Source organism: Amphiura filiformis, chromosome 3 (assembly GCF_039555335.1).
Source record: "Amphiura filiformis chromosome 3, Afil_fr2py, whole genome shotgun sequence".
NCBI lineage: Eukaryota > Metazoa > Echinodermata > Ophiuroidea > Amphilepidida > Amphiuridae > Amphiura > Amphiura filiformis.
In genome coordinates this window covers 55,508,500-55,525,669 of record NC_092630.1, presented here as the reverse complement: position 1 = coordinate 55,525,669, position 17,170 = coordinate 55,508,500, and the positions used below count along the sequence as shown (strand labels likewise).

Sequence of the window (17,170 nt, the reverse complement as noted above, 5' to 3'; positions counted from 1 at the left end):
TTCATTTTACAAACAAAATTTTTGACACTGACCTGACAGTGTTGTATGTCATAGTCCTCTCTGCTGGTGGTGGCACACCTCCACAGGGCTTCATCTTTTCGGAATCGCATGGAGTCGGATATTGTTGAGGTGCGTACTGGGACCCATATACCTTAAAAGCTCTTTGCAGTGCGGCACTATGGGGGCGAGCATGTGCCCCATAAATTTTTTTTCTTGCTCCCCCCCCCCAAGCTCTCCTCCAGTAAAACTCAAAATTACAAAAATGTCCACTTTTTGCAACTATTTTGCACAAATATGTTGATTTTGTCCCCATTCACTCCCCCATTAGGGTGCATCAAACGCCACTCATATCATTCAGATTTTTTCTACCTAGTCTCAAAATGTTCCATTGGACTAGAAAACACCGTGTAAAATTTGAAAAAAATTGGAGGTGGTCTAGGGTGGCATTGAAGTTGCGAGGTATTGAAATTGCTTTCTCACATACGGCAGCTATAAGAGACACCTTTGCTACCACAGGTTAAAATAGCTGCCATTTGTTTTATTGCTTCCAGTGATACTGAGTGATCATAATGGATATCAAAAAGTTTTAATATTTTAAAACTCTTAGCTCGACCAATAATATGGGCTCAATTGATCCAATTTTATATCATAATCGTTCAAATTACTAAGTGCTAGATCAAATTATATCAGTTTGCCAGAAGAAAGAAGAAGAGGAAACTGCTGAAAAACTTAAGTCCAGCCGAAATTTAGCTGGACTAAGTTTGTATTGGTACATATATAAAAGACTGATGAGACCAACAATTGTAAGCAATTACAGCAAGACTTCATAATTATATTTGAATTTATTTTCAAATATGTTTGGTATCAAAACATACAAAATGTGCATATAAAAGTAAAAAACAATGTGCTATTAACTTTAAATCTAGAGTAATTTAAATATAAATATCTTATAAAAAAAGTACAAATTTCCATCATATTATTGTATCTGATACAGTTTTATGCAACACTAAATGGTATAACAAACTCTAGGTGCAGAAAAAAAGTCTCAGAAATCTATTGCCACACCCGGCGAGAGGGTACTCGGTACAAATTAATATATGGGATGTTCTGCAAACATGGGTAGCATTTTCAGCCTTTTTCTATGCCAATTTTCAGAAAATTAGTAAAAACTATGACAATTTGGGTTAAATTTTGACATTTGGTATATCGATGGGTCCAAATTTCTTTAAAAATCGGTATATTGATGGGGCCACTTTCGTATTTTCAGCGGCACACTCCTACCAAAACCAAATTGAGTACCCCCCTTGCCACATTGCTTATGTAATCGCCCAATTTGGGCCTTATAGAAATTGAAAGCTGCATAGTGAAAAAGGCATAGCACATAGCTGTTAGAGTGACATTCTGAGCACCTTTTTTCTTGACCCATATGTAACAAAATCTGATCCACTTAGACCAAAGTCAGACATTTTAAAAATTGAGTTATTACCACTGATCACTAACTTAAATGCTGGTTGTTTTAATGTGCGCTTCGCCTAAGCATCAGCACACTTCAACAATTAACAATTATTCCGCTGCCATTAGGATGCATCAGAATCATTTCCGCTTCACCAAGTCCGCAATTGATGTGCAGGTACTCTCAGCGACTTAGATTGTAATTACCTCCAGCAGCTCCCCATTTTTACACCTGGGTGGAGTGAAGCAATTGGGAATTAAGCTATCTTGATCAGGGACACAACACACTGGCCGTGGTGGGGCTCGAACCCGCAACCTTTTGATTATGAAGCTTGCACCCTAACCACTAGGCTTCCCACTTGCTCAGTACCTAAAACTAACTGATGCAGAAATCCTAGACATATTTGGTTGCAGAGTTAAGAACTTTTTATACATGTATACATTTGCTTATGTTTTTAATTGTTTTGTTGCTCTTTATTTTTGCCTATATCTCTTCATTATTGCCGACTTTGATCTTATTGGATCACAAATTCATGTCACATATATAAACTCAGAGAACATTTCATGATCTATGAGGCCCTTACAGAGCTGAAAGACTAACACCTTAATATATTATTATTACTCTGTACATTCTGAAAAAAGAATACAAGAAAAACCCCTTCACACACTTGACCTTTGAAAGAATACATCTTTAACAACACTTATCAGGAATAAAATGGAATCTGGTTGCACCCGTGAACCACTTTGTTTAGTATGCAAGAAGAGTCTTGAATAATCAGAACACACATTTATGTTCCATGACTGATTCTATACAACACTGATGTTTCTGGCAAAAGACCTTGATCACATTATGGCAAAGTAGAGAGTGACTGCCAATGCTAAGGAAAACAGAAACGAAGTGACAAAGTTAAGAACAGCACGCAAAAATGAACAAAATGGAGGTCTCCCAATATGTGGGTCCTCGGTTTCTCCAGTACTGGAAGCCAATTTGTACCAAAATTCATCCTCACAAGGCTTTTTTCCATAGCAACAGATACATGTACAGATAGAAGGTTATCCATCTCCTTTGTTATGCATTATGCAAGGAATTTGGGTATAAATTGACTTGCTAAGGACAAATCCAGAATCAATATTTTGGTTTTGATCTAAGTATAGACAGGAATATAATGGGGGTATTGACAATGTGGATATTTCACAGCAGGGACTTTGCCCACACAAGCAGTTATGGCTTGCTTCAAGGAGAAGCAGAAAAGTTTTCCCAAATAGAGGATTGGAAATTGACATGAAAAATGAATATGCAATGAATTATGTATGGTACTTTACTCTCGGTCAGTCTTAATAAGTTTTTAAAACTACGTTTAACAACAGGATATATGTTCAGTGCTGAAAGGATGAATTCATCTACCAATATGGGAAAATATATGTGGTCTGGTGCCAGATTCCATTCAGGATTTGATTTTAAGTTATACAGTTTTGGCAGTGTTTGGCATTGTGCAGTTTGACCAGGCTCAACTCTTGGAAGATTTAGAGTTCTTAATCACCATATTTCCTACTATACAATTGCTTTACTCTGTGTTAAATTAACCCATGGTACCCAATAACCTCCATGAAGTTTAGGATCAGCTTTCGGATCAATTGGTTGGTTAGCTGGGGTCACTGCTGTAGCATTCCAAGCTTGGACTCGGGCTTGCAGTTCCTTGACAAGATCTAGAAGTAGAAAAGAATTATGAGAGCTTTAAACAAAATTGCATCAAGTTGCACCAGACAGTCACATAAAAAACATGGAAACATTCAAATCTGGAGTTCTTCAAAAAGTACAAATTGTTACAACACCTTTGAAATGTGGATTTAATTAAAAAGATCACTACATTCAAAAGCAAACACCAATAATTATATTTCCCATCAAAAACGATTATTCATTTGTAACATACCCCAATTACACTAGGTTTCAGAGAAAAAGGGTGGGCATGATGGGCATACACTAAAGACCAAAGTTTTCCATTTTCTAAATGACAAATTCTATTTTCTGAATTGCAATAACAATTTCCAACAGTTTTCAAATTGAAAAATTGTACCCTCAACATACACAGACCATTATTGTTAGCATGAATTTGGAGTATTTAAAGCAAAGCTTAAAATGACATCAATTAGTCTGACAAAGTCTTCTCCAAGAAGTTATGACATTTACTGATTTTCCACCAAAACACTAAATTCTGTTTTTTTCTTAAAACGGAAAACTTTGGTCTCTAGCATACACAGCATCGGATTGGCCGCTTATGCATCAAAGCTTCGTTCAGCATAGTGACGTTCATGCGAATGCAAATCCCCACATATGTCGTTCATTAACAGGGTTACATGTGTCAAACTGAATGTTCTTTTCTGAAAACTGGTGAAAACATTCAGTGCAGCAACAAATAGGGGATTTTGATGTGCAACTGAAATTGATGGCCCTTCTTTGGGGTACACACCGTCAGTCCGAAACACCATAATCTGAACCCCAGTCAGTCCGAAAAATCTAACTGAAAAAGATGTCAACCCTAATCGGATTGACGGTGTTTCGGACTGACGGGGAGACACCCTTCTTTGAACTGTAATTACCTTGATTCCATGGTGCTATATTGTAGAATTCACACGGATCATTCCTGATGTTAAACAAACATGGCGCTATTGTAGAGTTACAGTTGGTAGATGCATTCACTGGTTTAGGTGGGCAATACACCATCTCTCTTTCCCTTCCAAATTTTCTTACAGATACAGATTCATCTATGGAATGAAATAGTGAAATGCTATTACTATTCAAATACATTTGATACATACTGAGGTTTTAATTCGTAATTATCCCTAAAACAATACAATACAGTTTCCTAAACATTAATTTCTGCTATTCCAAATGCATTCAATTTACAGTATGACTAGTTCACTTGCTTTAAATTTAAAATACACTTGGCATTTCATAATCAAAGGTGTCGGATTTGATATCGCCATTTTTTATGCTGCCATTGGATTGGATTATGAAATTGTCACAAACAATTCTAAATGTGTCATGTGTTATCAAGCAAAATTATGTTTTTCTAAAACCATGCTCCAGGAGCATAACAACATGCTCCAATGTTTGTGATTGCTAACATTTTATTTTGGACGGGCTGTCAACCTTGTAGTTTCGCCAGCCTCGTACATCACATGTCACATGTCCTACCACCTATTCACAATCTTGTCTTGGTCTTTGAGATTAAAAGTCTTGAGACTAAAAATCACTTCTTTTTCACACATTTTTTGGTCACACACATGTACATCATTTATACTTGATTAGCCCCTCAGGTGCAACATAGTAAATTGAGTTGGAATAATGTAGTTATGAATAATCTACACCCAGATCTATACTTTTAATGAATGAAGCTCCCTCACCTTTGTCAACACCCTCAGGAAAGTACCATCCACTGCCAGCATTATTTCTACCAATCACTATCTTGTAGTCACCACTGCGTAATGCTGAGAAGTTGAATATTGGATCTATGTTATGTAGAATCTCTGTCCTGGGTGATGCGACTCCTCTGTCAAAACAAATAACGACAATAATTATTGGGAAAATATTCCTCAATGTCACATTGGTTAAACTTACAAAAAAAAAATTTGAGCATCTCAACATTTGATATGAATGAAATGAAGTGGCAGCACCAGAAATTATTGTGTGTGTTTGTTTTTTGTTTTTGTTTTGGGGGGCATATGGGGAAAACTGAAGAATTCATTTTATGCAAAATTGCTGCAAAAAGTGGACATTTTTTAATTTTGGATTTTTAATGATGGCATGAGCTATGACTGGCGGGAATATGCTCCCCATGGCACCACCACTGATTGTATGTCAATACACATTTAGTTCAATACTGATCATTTAACATTTGCATCATCCAATGAGCTTAGAAGATTCAACTGGTCTTCTACTTTTTAACATCAAAATGTTACTTTCCAATATGAAGTCAACCAATTATAACAAATTGTGTTTAATAAAGAAAGCATCATCTTACTTTGATAAGGTATCCCACACATCATATCCATCTAAGTTTGTTAGTTCGCCAACGTTTCCTCCAGCCAGCTTATACATAGTTGGAAACCAGTCACACACATGCAACATGTCCTCTGATATGCGCCCAGGTTTCTCCAGCAGAGGACTATTCACAAAACCAGTCCCACGGACACCACCTTCCCACATGGTGTTCTTCCTGCCTCGTAAGGGCCAGTTGTTAGCATAATTGTAGTCAAAACCAGCCGAAGGTCCACCATTATCGGTGGTAAAGAATATCACCGAGTTATTGTATAGGCCTGTGTCTTTTAATGTCTGTGCTATATATCCTATGGAATCATCCATTGCTGATACCATTGCTGAAATAAAAAAGAGAGCAGTGTTCTATTACCGTAACCACTCGGGTATAAGCCCACCTTCGGCTATAAGCCCACCCCCTATTTTTTAAACCATTCAGGGAACAAGGGTGCACTCGGTTATAAGCCCAGTAGTCATTTTGGCTAAGTTTTTAAATCATATCAATGCTTTTCTTTCACATTTAAGAAAATATCAGTTAAAAATTAACATTCCATACTTAAAATTTTTAAAAAATTGACAAAGATGATAGAAAATACTGATACATTGGGCACATGTACAAATGGGGAAGATTTTTCTTATTTTTAAATTCAACTACTAGCCCCTCCCCGGTTATAAGCCCACCCCCATTTTTGAAGTTAAATTGCCCATCTAGGGGGGTGGGCTTATACCCGAGTGGTTACGGTAATGTTACATTTCTTTTTGCCCTGTGCAAGTTTGTCTAGGACTTACCAAAACTTTACATGGTAACTCAGAGCAACGTTTGTACATGAATGCAATTTTGATCAATTTCGTAGGCTTGTCATCTGCATAACACAGTCACAATGGGACGATTGATTGGGTTTAACAATTCCTTCCCTTACAACAGAAAAATCTCACTCTTTGCTCACAGTGAATAAATACGCCTACGGCAGCCATTGGAAGTTTCCTATCTATAATCTCATTAAAACCAATGGGTTAGAAGAAATATAGGGTGACTTTTCGATTATTTTACCCGCGATTCGGGCTGAAATATTTTGGCAACCCTGACCCCATTCTATCAGTTTTGATCTATTAAAAAGAATGATTCATCCAAGTACAACACTGAATCCTCTTCAAGTAATCAGAATATAGTTTCATGGCCTGGTAAAGAATAACATCCACAAAAGGTGGATCTGAAAAATTCAGTCCCTGTGATTACCTGCAAATGTACGTCTTTTTGTATTCTTGATGGTAGAGAATCTCTTTATATACTTGTATGGAGCTTGAAGAGGCTGATCAGGGTTGGCACTATGTACTGCTTGGTAGGCAACATATAGGAAGAGTGGCTGAAAATAGTAAATTGCAAAATGTTTCTTAACATTTTTCACTTTTTGAAACCGCTGTATGATCTTCAATAATTTCAAGTTACCATTAAAAGATTTTTAAAGGAGGGATAGAAATGATGCACTTTCCAAGTAGTGATGGTTCACATTTGCTGAAGCTTGAATGGCTTCTTTGAGGTAGTCAAAATGCTTACTGAATTTATTTGGTGTCCTCTGCTGATAACAAAATGGTACTCTTTTATGAACTTACACAGCACCTGAACTTTATGAAATGGTAAAAGTATCAATGTCAGTGTCTAGCCAACCATCCACCTGTCATTTTTGGCTGGCATTTTGCTCCCGGGATGGGCAATTCTAAAAATAATGCTTGAATAAGTTTTGTGAACTCAAAACAAGCCCAGACTAATAAATCAAGGTGATAGCAATAGCTTTTGGACTCCCTGCCCCCTGAAGGTGCAGAGGTCTGGTTTTGTTTTTAGGTTAAATTTAGGAAAGCCACATATGGTGAATATGATGGGCATTTTTCCACTAAGAGTTTAAGACCCTGCTCAACGTCACTATAATATTTTGCTGAAAACCTTTGACAAGCGTGCTACTGTGATGTTGCAAAGTCAGAGCTAACAATGCGTATGTCGCAAAGTTCATTCATAAATTTCCACTCAGTCGCATCAGCAGCCAATCAGAGACAAGTGCATTTCAACACAGTAAATATGTGATGTATGCTTATAATACGCGCTCTTCAAAGTTTACTGCACAAGATTATACAAAAGTTGAGGTGAACCAAAGTTTAGTAATAGTATGATACAACCATCACTCTACCTAGTGGGCTATTCCTGTTGAAATCCATACACCCCTTATATAAGACATGACCTTAATCTTACACACAGGAAGTGTGAAATTCACACTCTGTGTGGAAGATTAAGGATTAAGGACCCCTTCCATAGGGGGTGTATGAACTTCAACTAAAATAGCTGATTGACAAACTCAACCTACTTTTGATGGATCATGCTGTTGTAGTACTTCCATGGCAGCTGTTGTGTAGAGCTCTGTGGAATACTGACCAAACACTGGCTTGTAGATTTCACCATTCTGCCAAAAGTCATAGCCCCAGTAACCTTTCTGCTAAGAAAAATAAAAATAAAAATTACCTATGCAAGATTGAAATCTATAATAAGATGTTTATTAGGTAATATTTTAAAATGAAGCATTACTACCTGGAGAGAATTGATCAAAAATTGAAATCCCTCCTGAGGTTCGTATCTGTCAATGAATTGACCAGATCACAAGGATGTCATTATAGCTAGAGGTCAAATGGGTCAATGAGTTACATGAAAATGACCTTGTGTGGTATTTGGTTCCCAGGAAGTGAGTTTTGCCTGAGGCAATTTGTGGTTAAATGTTGATCCCTCACTACAAGTACAAGAGTTATTACCATCGATTTGGTTTAAAAAGGAGGTGAGACATGATCAAATCTCTCCAGGTAACAAAACGTAATGCGTATTCTTATCTATTGAAACTTCAAAGCAACACTTTGGTTAGCCACATAAAACAAAATTAGTGTACTTCCATAGTGTTTTCCAAAAGATTCTTGCTCTTACTGGTCCATCATACATGTTATAGCGGACAGGCTCCTGACAAAAGTGGCTGAACAGTAATTTCCCATCAAAGTTTGCCCTTTTCTCCTCAAAAGAATTGTGGCAACATTATAATACATCACCAAGAGCACCAATACATCAGTACACAGGTTTAAGGGAAAGTTCAGGAATCCAGATTAAACTGAGTGTATATGACACATTGACCACTGAAATCCTACTTTTCCCCTTTAATATTATTACTTGAAAACCTAGCGAATATATACCTCTTTCGATGTGTGATCAAAATAGTCTCCGCTGCCTAGGTAGTATCCAATATGGGTATCAAATCCTCGTCTTGTGGGTGTGTATTCCTCAGCAAAGTATCCTAAGTGCCACTGGATGATCATACAAGAAACAAAATGGCAAAGTTTTGTAACACCATTACTTTTCAGTGGGCTAGTTACACAATATACTCATCTGACTAACCGATCAAAATTGAGCTCTTAGACTGCCAATGGGCTATTCCAGTTGAAATCCACACGTATCTTCCACAAGTGGTGTGAGTATTTCAAATGGAAGTTACCTAATTGTCTATTGTCTTCAAAACTCATACTCCCTCTTTGGAAGACTTTAGCTATATCTTCCACATGGGTAGTGTAGATTTCAACTGGAATTCAACATGATGCGATCAAGCAACATGACTAATTTGTTGAGCAAAATCAAAATCCAGTTTTTCATTTTCAGAGCTTTATTTTGATTATGGTTCCAGAGAAATTGTAATTTTACTGTTGCTCAGAACATTAAAACACAAAGGTAAATGAGCACTATTATTGGCTGTGTCTCAAAAATCAATATTAGTGACAAGCGACCGGGGCACGTGTATTTCTAGGTGGACACCATGCTCGTGTACAAAAACAAGTAAAAAGGGTTGTTTTTCAGCATTGGGCAAGTACAGCGCTGTACCTGTTTAGGGTGTCAGAAACGCCAAAAATCAGGAAAAAGGGCATACTTTTCCAAGCAAAATATTTGCTTAGGGTACCAAAGTTTAACGGCAAAATTAAAAAAAGGTGAAATAGGCTATGTGTGGCTTTATCAGAACACATCATAGGGTAAAATATTAAGAAACATCAAACTACCAATATTAAACAAGAATCTGAATATTAAAATTTGACTTTTATTGCCAGTTAGGACTAACTAAAGGATTAGGATTTAGGTATGTTTCATTTGGCAAAACAGGATACTATTTTATTAAGTCCAAAAAATTAGTTTTGTATATTTCTGGAATAAGGAGTAGTAAATGCATTATGCGTTTATAACTCCATCCCTGAGCGACAAGCAATTGGTTTCTAGCCAATGAGGTAGCATGCTATTTGTTGCCTTGGGAAAAGCAGTTACGCTACCTCATTTGTCAAATGACTCAGTGACTCGTAACTCAGTGATGAGGTATAAATTCAGCTTTATAGATGGAACAGGCTTTTATTTAGACATGCAGGTAAATATCATCAAGTCGTGTGAGAGTGCAAGGGAGAACAGAATGCAAGTAAATAGGAAGTACATGCATGTATGTGAGCAAATGTGTAAGAAAGCTAGCAAGTGAGCAATCTAATAATTGAGTATGGTAGCAAATAAGCCAGTGAATAAACATCTTGTGTGAGTGATATCTCATAGAATAATAATTATAAACATCTTGCACACTGCTCAGCGGGCACAGGTTGATATACAATGTTGATTCAACATTGAAATATGTCACCCTGGCCTGCTGGGTGTAGTTCACATAAAATATTTTGGTTCACCTTAAATTTGGAAGTGACATCACATCGATGCTTTTTCATGGTTGTGCTAAAAGCATGCCAACAAAAGTGGTAAACCACCCTTTGAATGTGTCCATACACTTCGCACGGTTAACTGCACGATTACTACTGCGCCCAGATAAAAACACAATACAATCACTGCCAAACTTAGGGTGAACCAAAGTATAGTATGAGCTATCATGAATACTCACTTTTCCAACCATATGAGTCATATAGCCTAGTGTTTTAAGTCTTTGAGCTATTGTAGTTTCATTCAGTGGAAGGCCATATGGAGTAGGACCACCAACGGTCTGATGTTGCATACCTGCAAACAATGACATGCTGACATTCATGAGTGGTATTATTGTGATGGATCACACAGTTTAGATTTAAAAGAGGTGAGGCTTACTTTTTGAAATTGCTTGTGTGAGATACAGTGGAGAATTATCATTTGCTGACTATAATTGCTCATTTTTCATGATTATTTGAGCCAGGGCACTCAAGAATCTAATAGGGTGGTAGGGACAACAGTGAGATATTACTACCTCATTTGGCGTGAGATTACTAAAAGTAAAAAAGCAAACAAACTGATGGGGACTCAACACCAATGCATCTGATGACACCATCACTCTCTATGCTATCGCTTCCAAAACAATGAAGTTCAAGTCCTACATACATGTACATGCTGACAAGCTGCATGGCATTCCTGGCATAGTTCTGACTCGAACCGGTACACTGGTGACCTGTTACTGACTTGAAACATGTCAGATTTGATAATTAGTAATTTGATTGGTTTCATCCGATTAATTACCAAGTTTTACCTGTATGTATTGGGTGTCTGCCAGTCATGACGGCACTCCGTGTAGGTGTACATATCGGTGACACATAATAGTTGAAGAGACTAACACCGTCGTTGGCTAGCTTGTCTATATTTGGTGTTGGGATCTGGTCTGAACCATGAAAACTCACATCATTCCAACCCTGACAAATATGACAATAATTAACAATAACAACTTGGGATCACAGAAGAAGTTGGTTTTAAAAAAGCAAACAAATGAACAAAAAAACAAACTCATGAGTCATGATTGACCAACTTTATTGAAAATTTATGGGATTTTTTTATGTAATACTGCAAAAGTGAATGAAATATAATTTCTTGGAAAAACAGAGCATGGAGAAGAGTATTATTTAAACACTGATATAGTGAGATATATTACCCAAGTGCCAAAGACATGCAGGTAATAGAGAGATTGCGATTTCCGAACATACGTATCGAATGTGGAATCTATTCAAAATCACTCTCCTGTGACAGGGTTTTGAATAGATTCCACATACATTCGATGCTACATTTGGAAATCACAATCTCTCTAATATCTTATTTATAGCTTTGACGATAGTTGACTGCAGAAAAGACAATTCAGCATCCACATGATATCCTACTCTGTCTGTTTTTTGACAGGTTTAAGGGAGAAATCAAACCCTTATGTTTCGCAAACTGAATTTTTGCTTTGACCCAATTTAACTTTTCACATTTCACATCGTAACTGTTCTCGTTTATGTCTCCTCCCTGTTCCAAGTTTTGGTAATAATTAAGCTTCATATATAATTTGGACTACAGTAAGTATTACAATATGTATGCTTTCTGACCTCAAATAATCAGTAGAAAACTATCTGTTCCTGACATTAGATTAACCAGCAAGGTGACTGATGAAAAGACTTAACCATTGAGTCTGTCAAAGCTATAAATGGTCATATCGACTGCTCAGTGCCAGAAGTGGTTAAGTGCAATAGCTGCCCTGTGAACATTAGGCAATTTAAACACAGTATATTATACTCATCTACAAGGCAGCTACACATGGCAGCTATTGCACATACCCATTGCTGGCACTGAGCAGTCAATATTTACCTTTTAGTTTTAATTGAAGATTTACTATGGAATTTTAAAGAAGACAGACTGACCCAACTCCAAAAGTCTATCCAGCTGCAGATCAGGGTCTTTCCTTGTTGCCTTAATTTCATCCATAAATAAAAAATCATTGACTTTCATCAAGAAATGATAAATAACTCTTTTGGAACTCTTACCAAGTCATCAGCTATGATGAAGATGATGTGGGGTTTGGCTGCTCCACATGTGTCAAAGACTGCGACCAAGGTCATCAGGGTCACGCATAACATGGAATAGTAGTTCTTCATTTTGTTAGAAGAAATCTGACAAGACAAGAAAATTAAAAATAAACATACAGGCTGTATCGAAATGACCCATCAGCTTTCAGTGATTCAAGTAACATACATGTACATGTATGATCCACCAATTATTGTTGTTTAAAAAATTAATACATTAAAAGGTTATGAGCTACAAAATGTATAAATTCTGGTCATTCCAAGAGGATCCTATGTTGCATTTGATAGAAGCATTGCCCCCCCAATATTTTCCTTGCCACCTCCAGTTTGCCTCCCCAGTTTTGAGGCAAAGTGGCAAACCCCCCAAAATTACGTACATTCCTGCTTTTTGCGGCAATTTTGCGAACATTTTGCTATATATTTATAAGCAAATTAATCTGCACACATTTTTGTACATGTAAACTGTCTGAACAATTTTATTTATTAACAAGATGGAACTTACGTTAGGCAGATTATTCTCATCATTGATTATTAGGCATTCATTTTATCCTTACATTGTTAATGTATGTGTATTCACTGATGCCTAAATAACCACATACAAGCAACTGGACACCATAAAAGTAAAGCTCATTTTAGCTCAAATGGTTTAAAATTAAGCACAGGTTTCAATGGGAGAATGTTGAGTCATGCTAAATGGCAAGTCATTAATATTAGGAGGTGAACAAACTTTTTGCGATCCAAAAAAAATGCAATTGCCAATGCAAATTTGGGCAATAAAAAAGCGACAAACTTTTGGTCATAACTTTGTAATTATTTAATCTGCTGCAGACATGGTTGAACCATCATTTTTTTAAAGAAAATGGTCATCTTTCATTTTATTACATTTTGAAGGAGATATTTTAAACTTTTTTATGATTCTACCTACCGGTACTTGTCCAGTGCAACTGCATGTCCACGTATTATGATAAAAACGCAAATTCATATCGAATTACAAGTCAACAAGGACGTTTTCAAATACTCCTTCTACGGTACCCAAGAACTATCAAAGAGTGGAATTCTCTACCAGCAACACTTACTCAGCAACCAGACCCATTTGCATTTAAGAAAAGCATACAAGATCACATCCTAAAACGCATCTAGTCTTCACTAGTGCGCACACACACTAGATTCCTTCCCGCTTGACTCCACTTGGGGTGTTGGAAAGTATTCAAGCAGAAGCAGAAGCAGAAAAAATATCAGTCAAAATTGTGTACACAATGACGTACACAGTACATACATGGCGTGCCGGCAGCAGTCGTCTAAACACAGTCATGAACATGATATCTGACCCAACTCACATCCGAAAAAGTGGATCGCAATTTACTCGAGAAACACTAGCCCCAAATTTGCTCACGGACATGACGGATAGTATTTCGAACAACTCACAATTGGCGACACGTGACATGTCATTTGCGCTGGTACAGTGACAGTGTATATTTAATACTAGCGATTTCCTTTGTATTGCTTCTTCTATTTGGGCCAAAAAAAGAGGACATATCTGACAGTGAAATTTAACATTTTGTGAAGAAAAAAACATACAATATTTAATCAATGGACGGACATGGATCATACAGAATGATATATTAATTTAAATAATGGTGTACTTTTTAATTTAAGCTTACCTCCTCCAGTGCCTCAAATGAATAATCATCAATTAAGCTACCAAACACAAGTCAATCGTCACTGCTAATTCTGCTGGGTAAATTCTGGCTACAAAGTTTATTGTTAAAAGGTTTTTATAAACTTTTACATTGTTTAAGTGTTTTGCAGGGTTTAATATACAGCTACACGAAGTCAAGGACAACACAAAACAGCCAAATAAGCTAGTTACAGGCTCTCTGTATCAAGTTGCCGGATATGGTTGGGCTCTCTGTAACAACGCAATGTGATTGGATCACAAATTAAGGTGACAACGAACCGGGCAATATGAAATTGAAACCATAATTTTAGTAAAACGTAACTATAAAAAAATTATAACGAGGCGGTAACATTATCGCTCCTCCTCTTGTTTACTCCCGAGGTTCAGACAGATTATCGTATCGAGTGCACCAATAAATCTATCCGAATTGCCTTTGCCTTTGTATGAATTATGCTAATTTTGTAGAATATAGGAACCTATACCCCCGCCTATACCATGGTCGTTCCCTTTTTAAAATCTGACTATAGCTTAAACTGAGACGAATATACCTAAAGTATATTCGTCTCAGGCTTAAAATAGGGAGGAATCAATAACGAAAATGTCATACCCATAATAAACGACACATCTGATTTGCCCAGTTTTTTTTTAAGTTTGCCACTGCAAACTACCTATTTTCCACTACTCAATACTTTTAAAATAATATTATTTCATTGTTTGGTTGTTTTGTAGGCATATACCATATTTGTGATTTTATTGCTATTTATTGGAGTTTTTTTGTCTAATAATTGCTTGTTTGCTTATTTTTATTTCTCATTTTATCTTCATTTAGCCTATTCATTCATTTATATTTATTCTTATTTCAATTTTATGCTGTTACTTTTTATGTTTTTTTATCTATTATAATTATTTAGTTTATACTTACTTCATTATTCATCTATTTTGATTTTATTTATTTATATCATGTATTATTGAAGTTGTGAAAAATAATTATGTTTCTTGAATTGTATTATTTCATTTATCTGAGATTTTCTTCACTTACATGTATGTTTTACTCTAGGGTATTGATCTTCTGATAGGGAGTGTTTATAAATATTTTCTTGGGGCGGAGAATCTGGAGCTTGCCCATCACAAAAACTACTGAGTACTGAACCCCTTATGAAAGATAATATAAATGAATGTTTATGGTAAGAATATTTTCATGGCGTGAAATATGGAATGTTCCATTCAACGAGGCTTTGAATGGAAATAATTCTTTCCATTGAACGAATAAAAACATTCAATATTTGGTTTATATAACTCATAAATGAGGGGCTGTGCAATAATTATGTGTACCCCGGGGTGGTGAATTCTTAAAATGGTCTGCCAAAATTGCTTCCCCCCCTTGGCCATGCTAAAAAATCTTTGCCCCCTCCCTTTGAGGTGCCAAAAATCTTTACCCTCCCCTTTTGACGTGCCAAAAATCTTTGTCCCCCCCTTTTGACGTTCCAAAAAAATTAATAAATTTAAAAAAGAAAAAGAAATATTGCACGGACACAGAGTGCAATAGCCCTTTTGCAGCTGGCTGCTAAAAATAGCACAAATAATCAATAGTAGTTAGCCAATCAAATGACAAGAAACTTTGTATGAGTTATATAATAATAAATATCAACCCCTCTCTTGAGAAGTTAAATTATAAAAGAGCTCCCCTACTTGTAGGTCTGAAATAATCACGTAAAGTAGGTAGGCCTATATTTGGTACCCCGTATAAACATTTTCATTTTTAACTCACTGGATTGACTGGTGAGATTGTACCAAAATTTGCCAGGGGTGGCTAATTTTCCATAAAACTTTCAACATGCAGTTTTTTTGGGTTTTTTAATCAATCCATATGGAGAAACACTTAAACATAATTTGCAACTGAAATAATCAGAACAGATCAGCAAGAGTCAACATTACCAACAATATTTGGTTTAATTTCATTTCACACACCTCTGAGTTAGTAAAACATAAATAGTATATAATCTTACACCAGGTAAATGAAATAGAAGCTTAAAAATATATGTACATCTTGCCAATTTGTACATCAGTACACTAGTACTTAGCAACCATAATAAATTATATATTATCAATGATACATAATTATTATGCTTGAAATGGCAGATTGGATCGAGAGAAATATCTCGCACATTACAATTTATACATGTAGAAAACAATAGTAATTTTATCTTCTTATTCAACAATGTGGATTTTCTTTGTCTATACATATGTCCCTCCTAGATTGCACCATTGGGCTATTCTAGTTGAAATCTATACACCCCAATGGATGGATGACTTCTGGATGGGTGACTCCATTTATATCCCATGTGTGGGAGATTAAGGTCGCATCTTTCATAGGGGTGTTTGGATTTCAACTGGAATAACCCATTATGATTCAGATGATTCTTGCAAGCACTGCAATACCAATATCATACCAGCAACAGACCTGCCAACCTACCAAAGTCAGAATGAAGGACATTGAGACCAAAACTTTGTACATGTACACAAACCAGTTTTGCAGGTCTGAATTATCACAATAGACTAATAAGAATGCCATAGCAAATTTTAAAGTGACATTTTCATCATTTTCTGCTGTTCATACATTTAAATTTGCCATCACTGAAATTTACAGAAAACAGGACTGTCCCTCATTTTCACTTCGGTAAACCCCAAATGAGGGACAGTCCCTCAAAATGAGGGACAGTTGGCAGGTCTGCAGCAATTGCAGCGTTCCACATCAAAATCGCTAGTGATCAAATGCTGCTACCAATTGCGCAAACGCTACCAGTGTTCCTTTGTGGCTAGCAATAATCAATATAGTGACCAAGTTGTCTTGAATTTTGCAGTCAACTGGCATGATGCTGGTGACTTTTGTCTGATCAATATGTTGGCAATATAATCCTAAAATTGTGTGTTTTACTGGATAAACCAAACAAAAATATTGATCTACTTTGAAACTTTTTACATCTGAAAACAATAGGCAGCATAATGAAAGAACTACTTTACTTTACCATGATTAAAATCAAATTGGTCCCAAACAATAATTGAATACCTGAGTGGAAGAAGGGCCCGACTCCATCAAAACTGTTTTTGAGATATTAAGAAAAAACTTAATATTTGGAAAAGTTTTATAGACAGAATGT

The 17,170-nt window shown here is 36.2% G+C and overlaps 1 protein-coding gene across 2 annotated transcripts; it reads right to left on the bottom strand.

Moving 5' to 3' along the window:
• Window positions 1-823: 823 nt before the first annotated feature.
• On the bottom strand, window positions 824-12,437 carry LOC140148778 (arylsulfatase J-like). 2 transcript variants are annotated; one of them, XM_072170839.1, is made up of 10 exons: window positions 12,296-12,437; window positions 11,035-11,194; window positions 10,426-10,538; window positions 8,708-8,818; window positions 7,843-7,971; window positions 6,726-6,852; window positions 5,475-5,829; window positions 4,858-5,003; window positions 4,051-4,215; window positions 824-3,159 (listed from the first exon to the last, which is right to left on the bottom strand). In XM_072170839.1, the coding sequence occupies exons 1-10, from the start codon at window positions 12,404-12,406 to the stop codon at window positions 3,005-3,007; spliced, it is 1,572 nt and encodes a 523-aa protein (XP_072026940.1). In that variant the 5' UTR covers window positions 12,407-12,437; the 3' UTR covers window positions 824-3,004. The 2 variants fall into 2 exon arrangements, with proteins under 2 accessions (XP_072026940.1, XP_072026941.1); XM_072170840.1 differs by having other exon boundaries at window positions 7,843-7,968.
• Window positions 12,438-17,170: the final 4,733 nt, after the last annotated feature.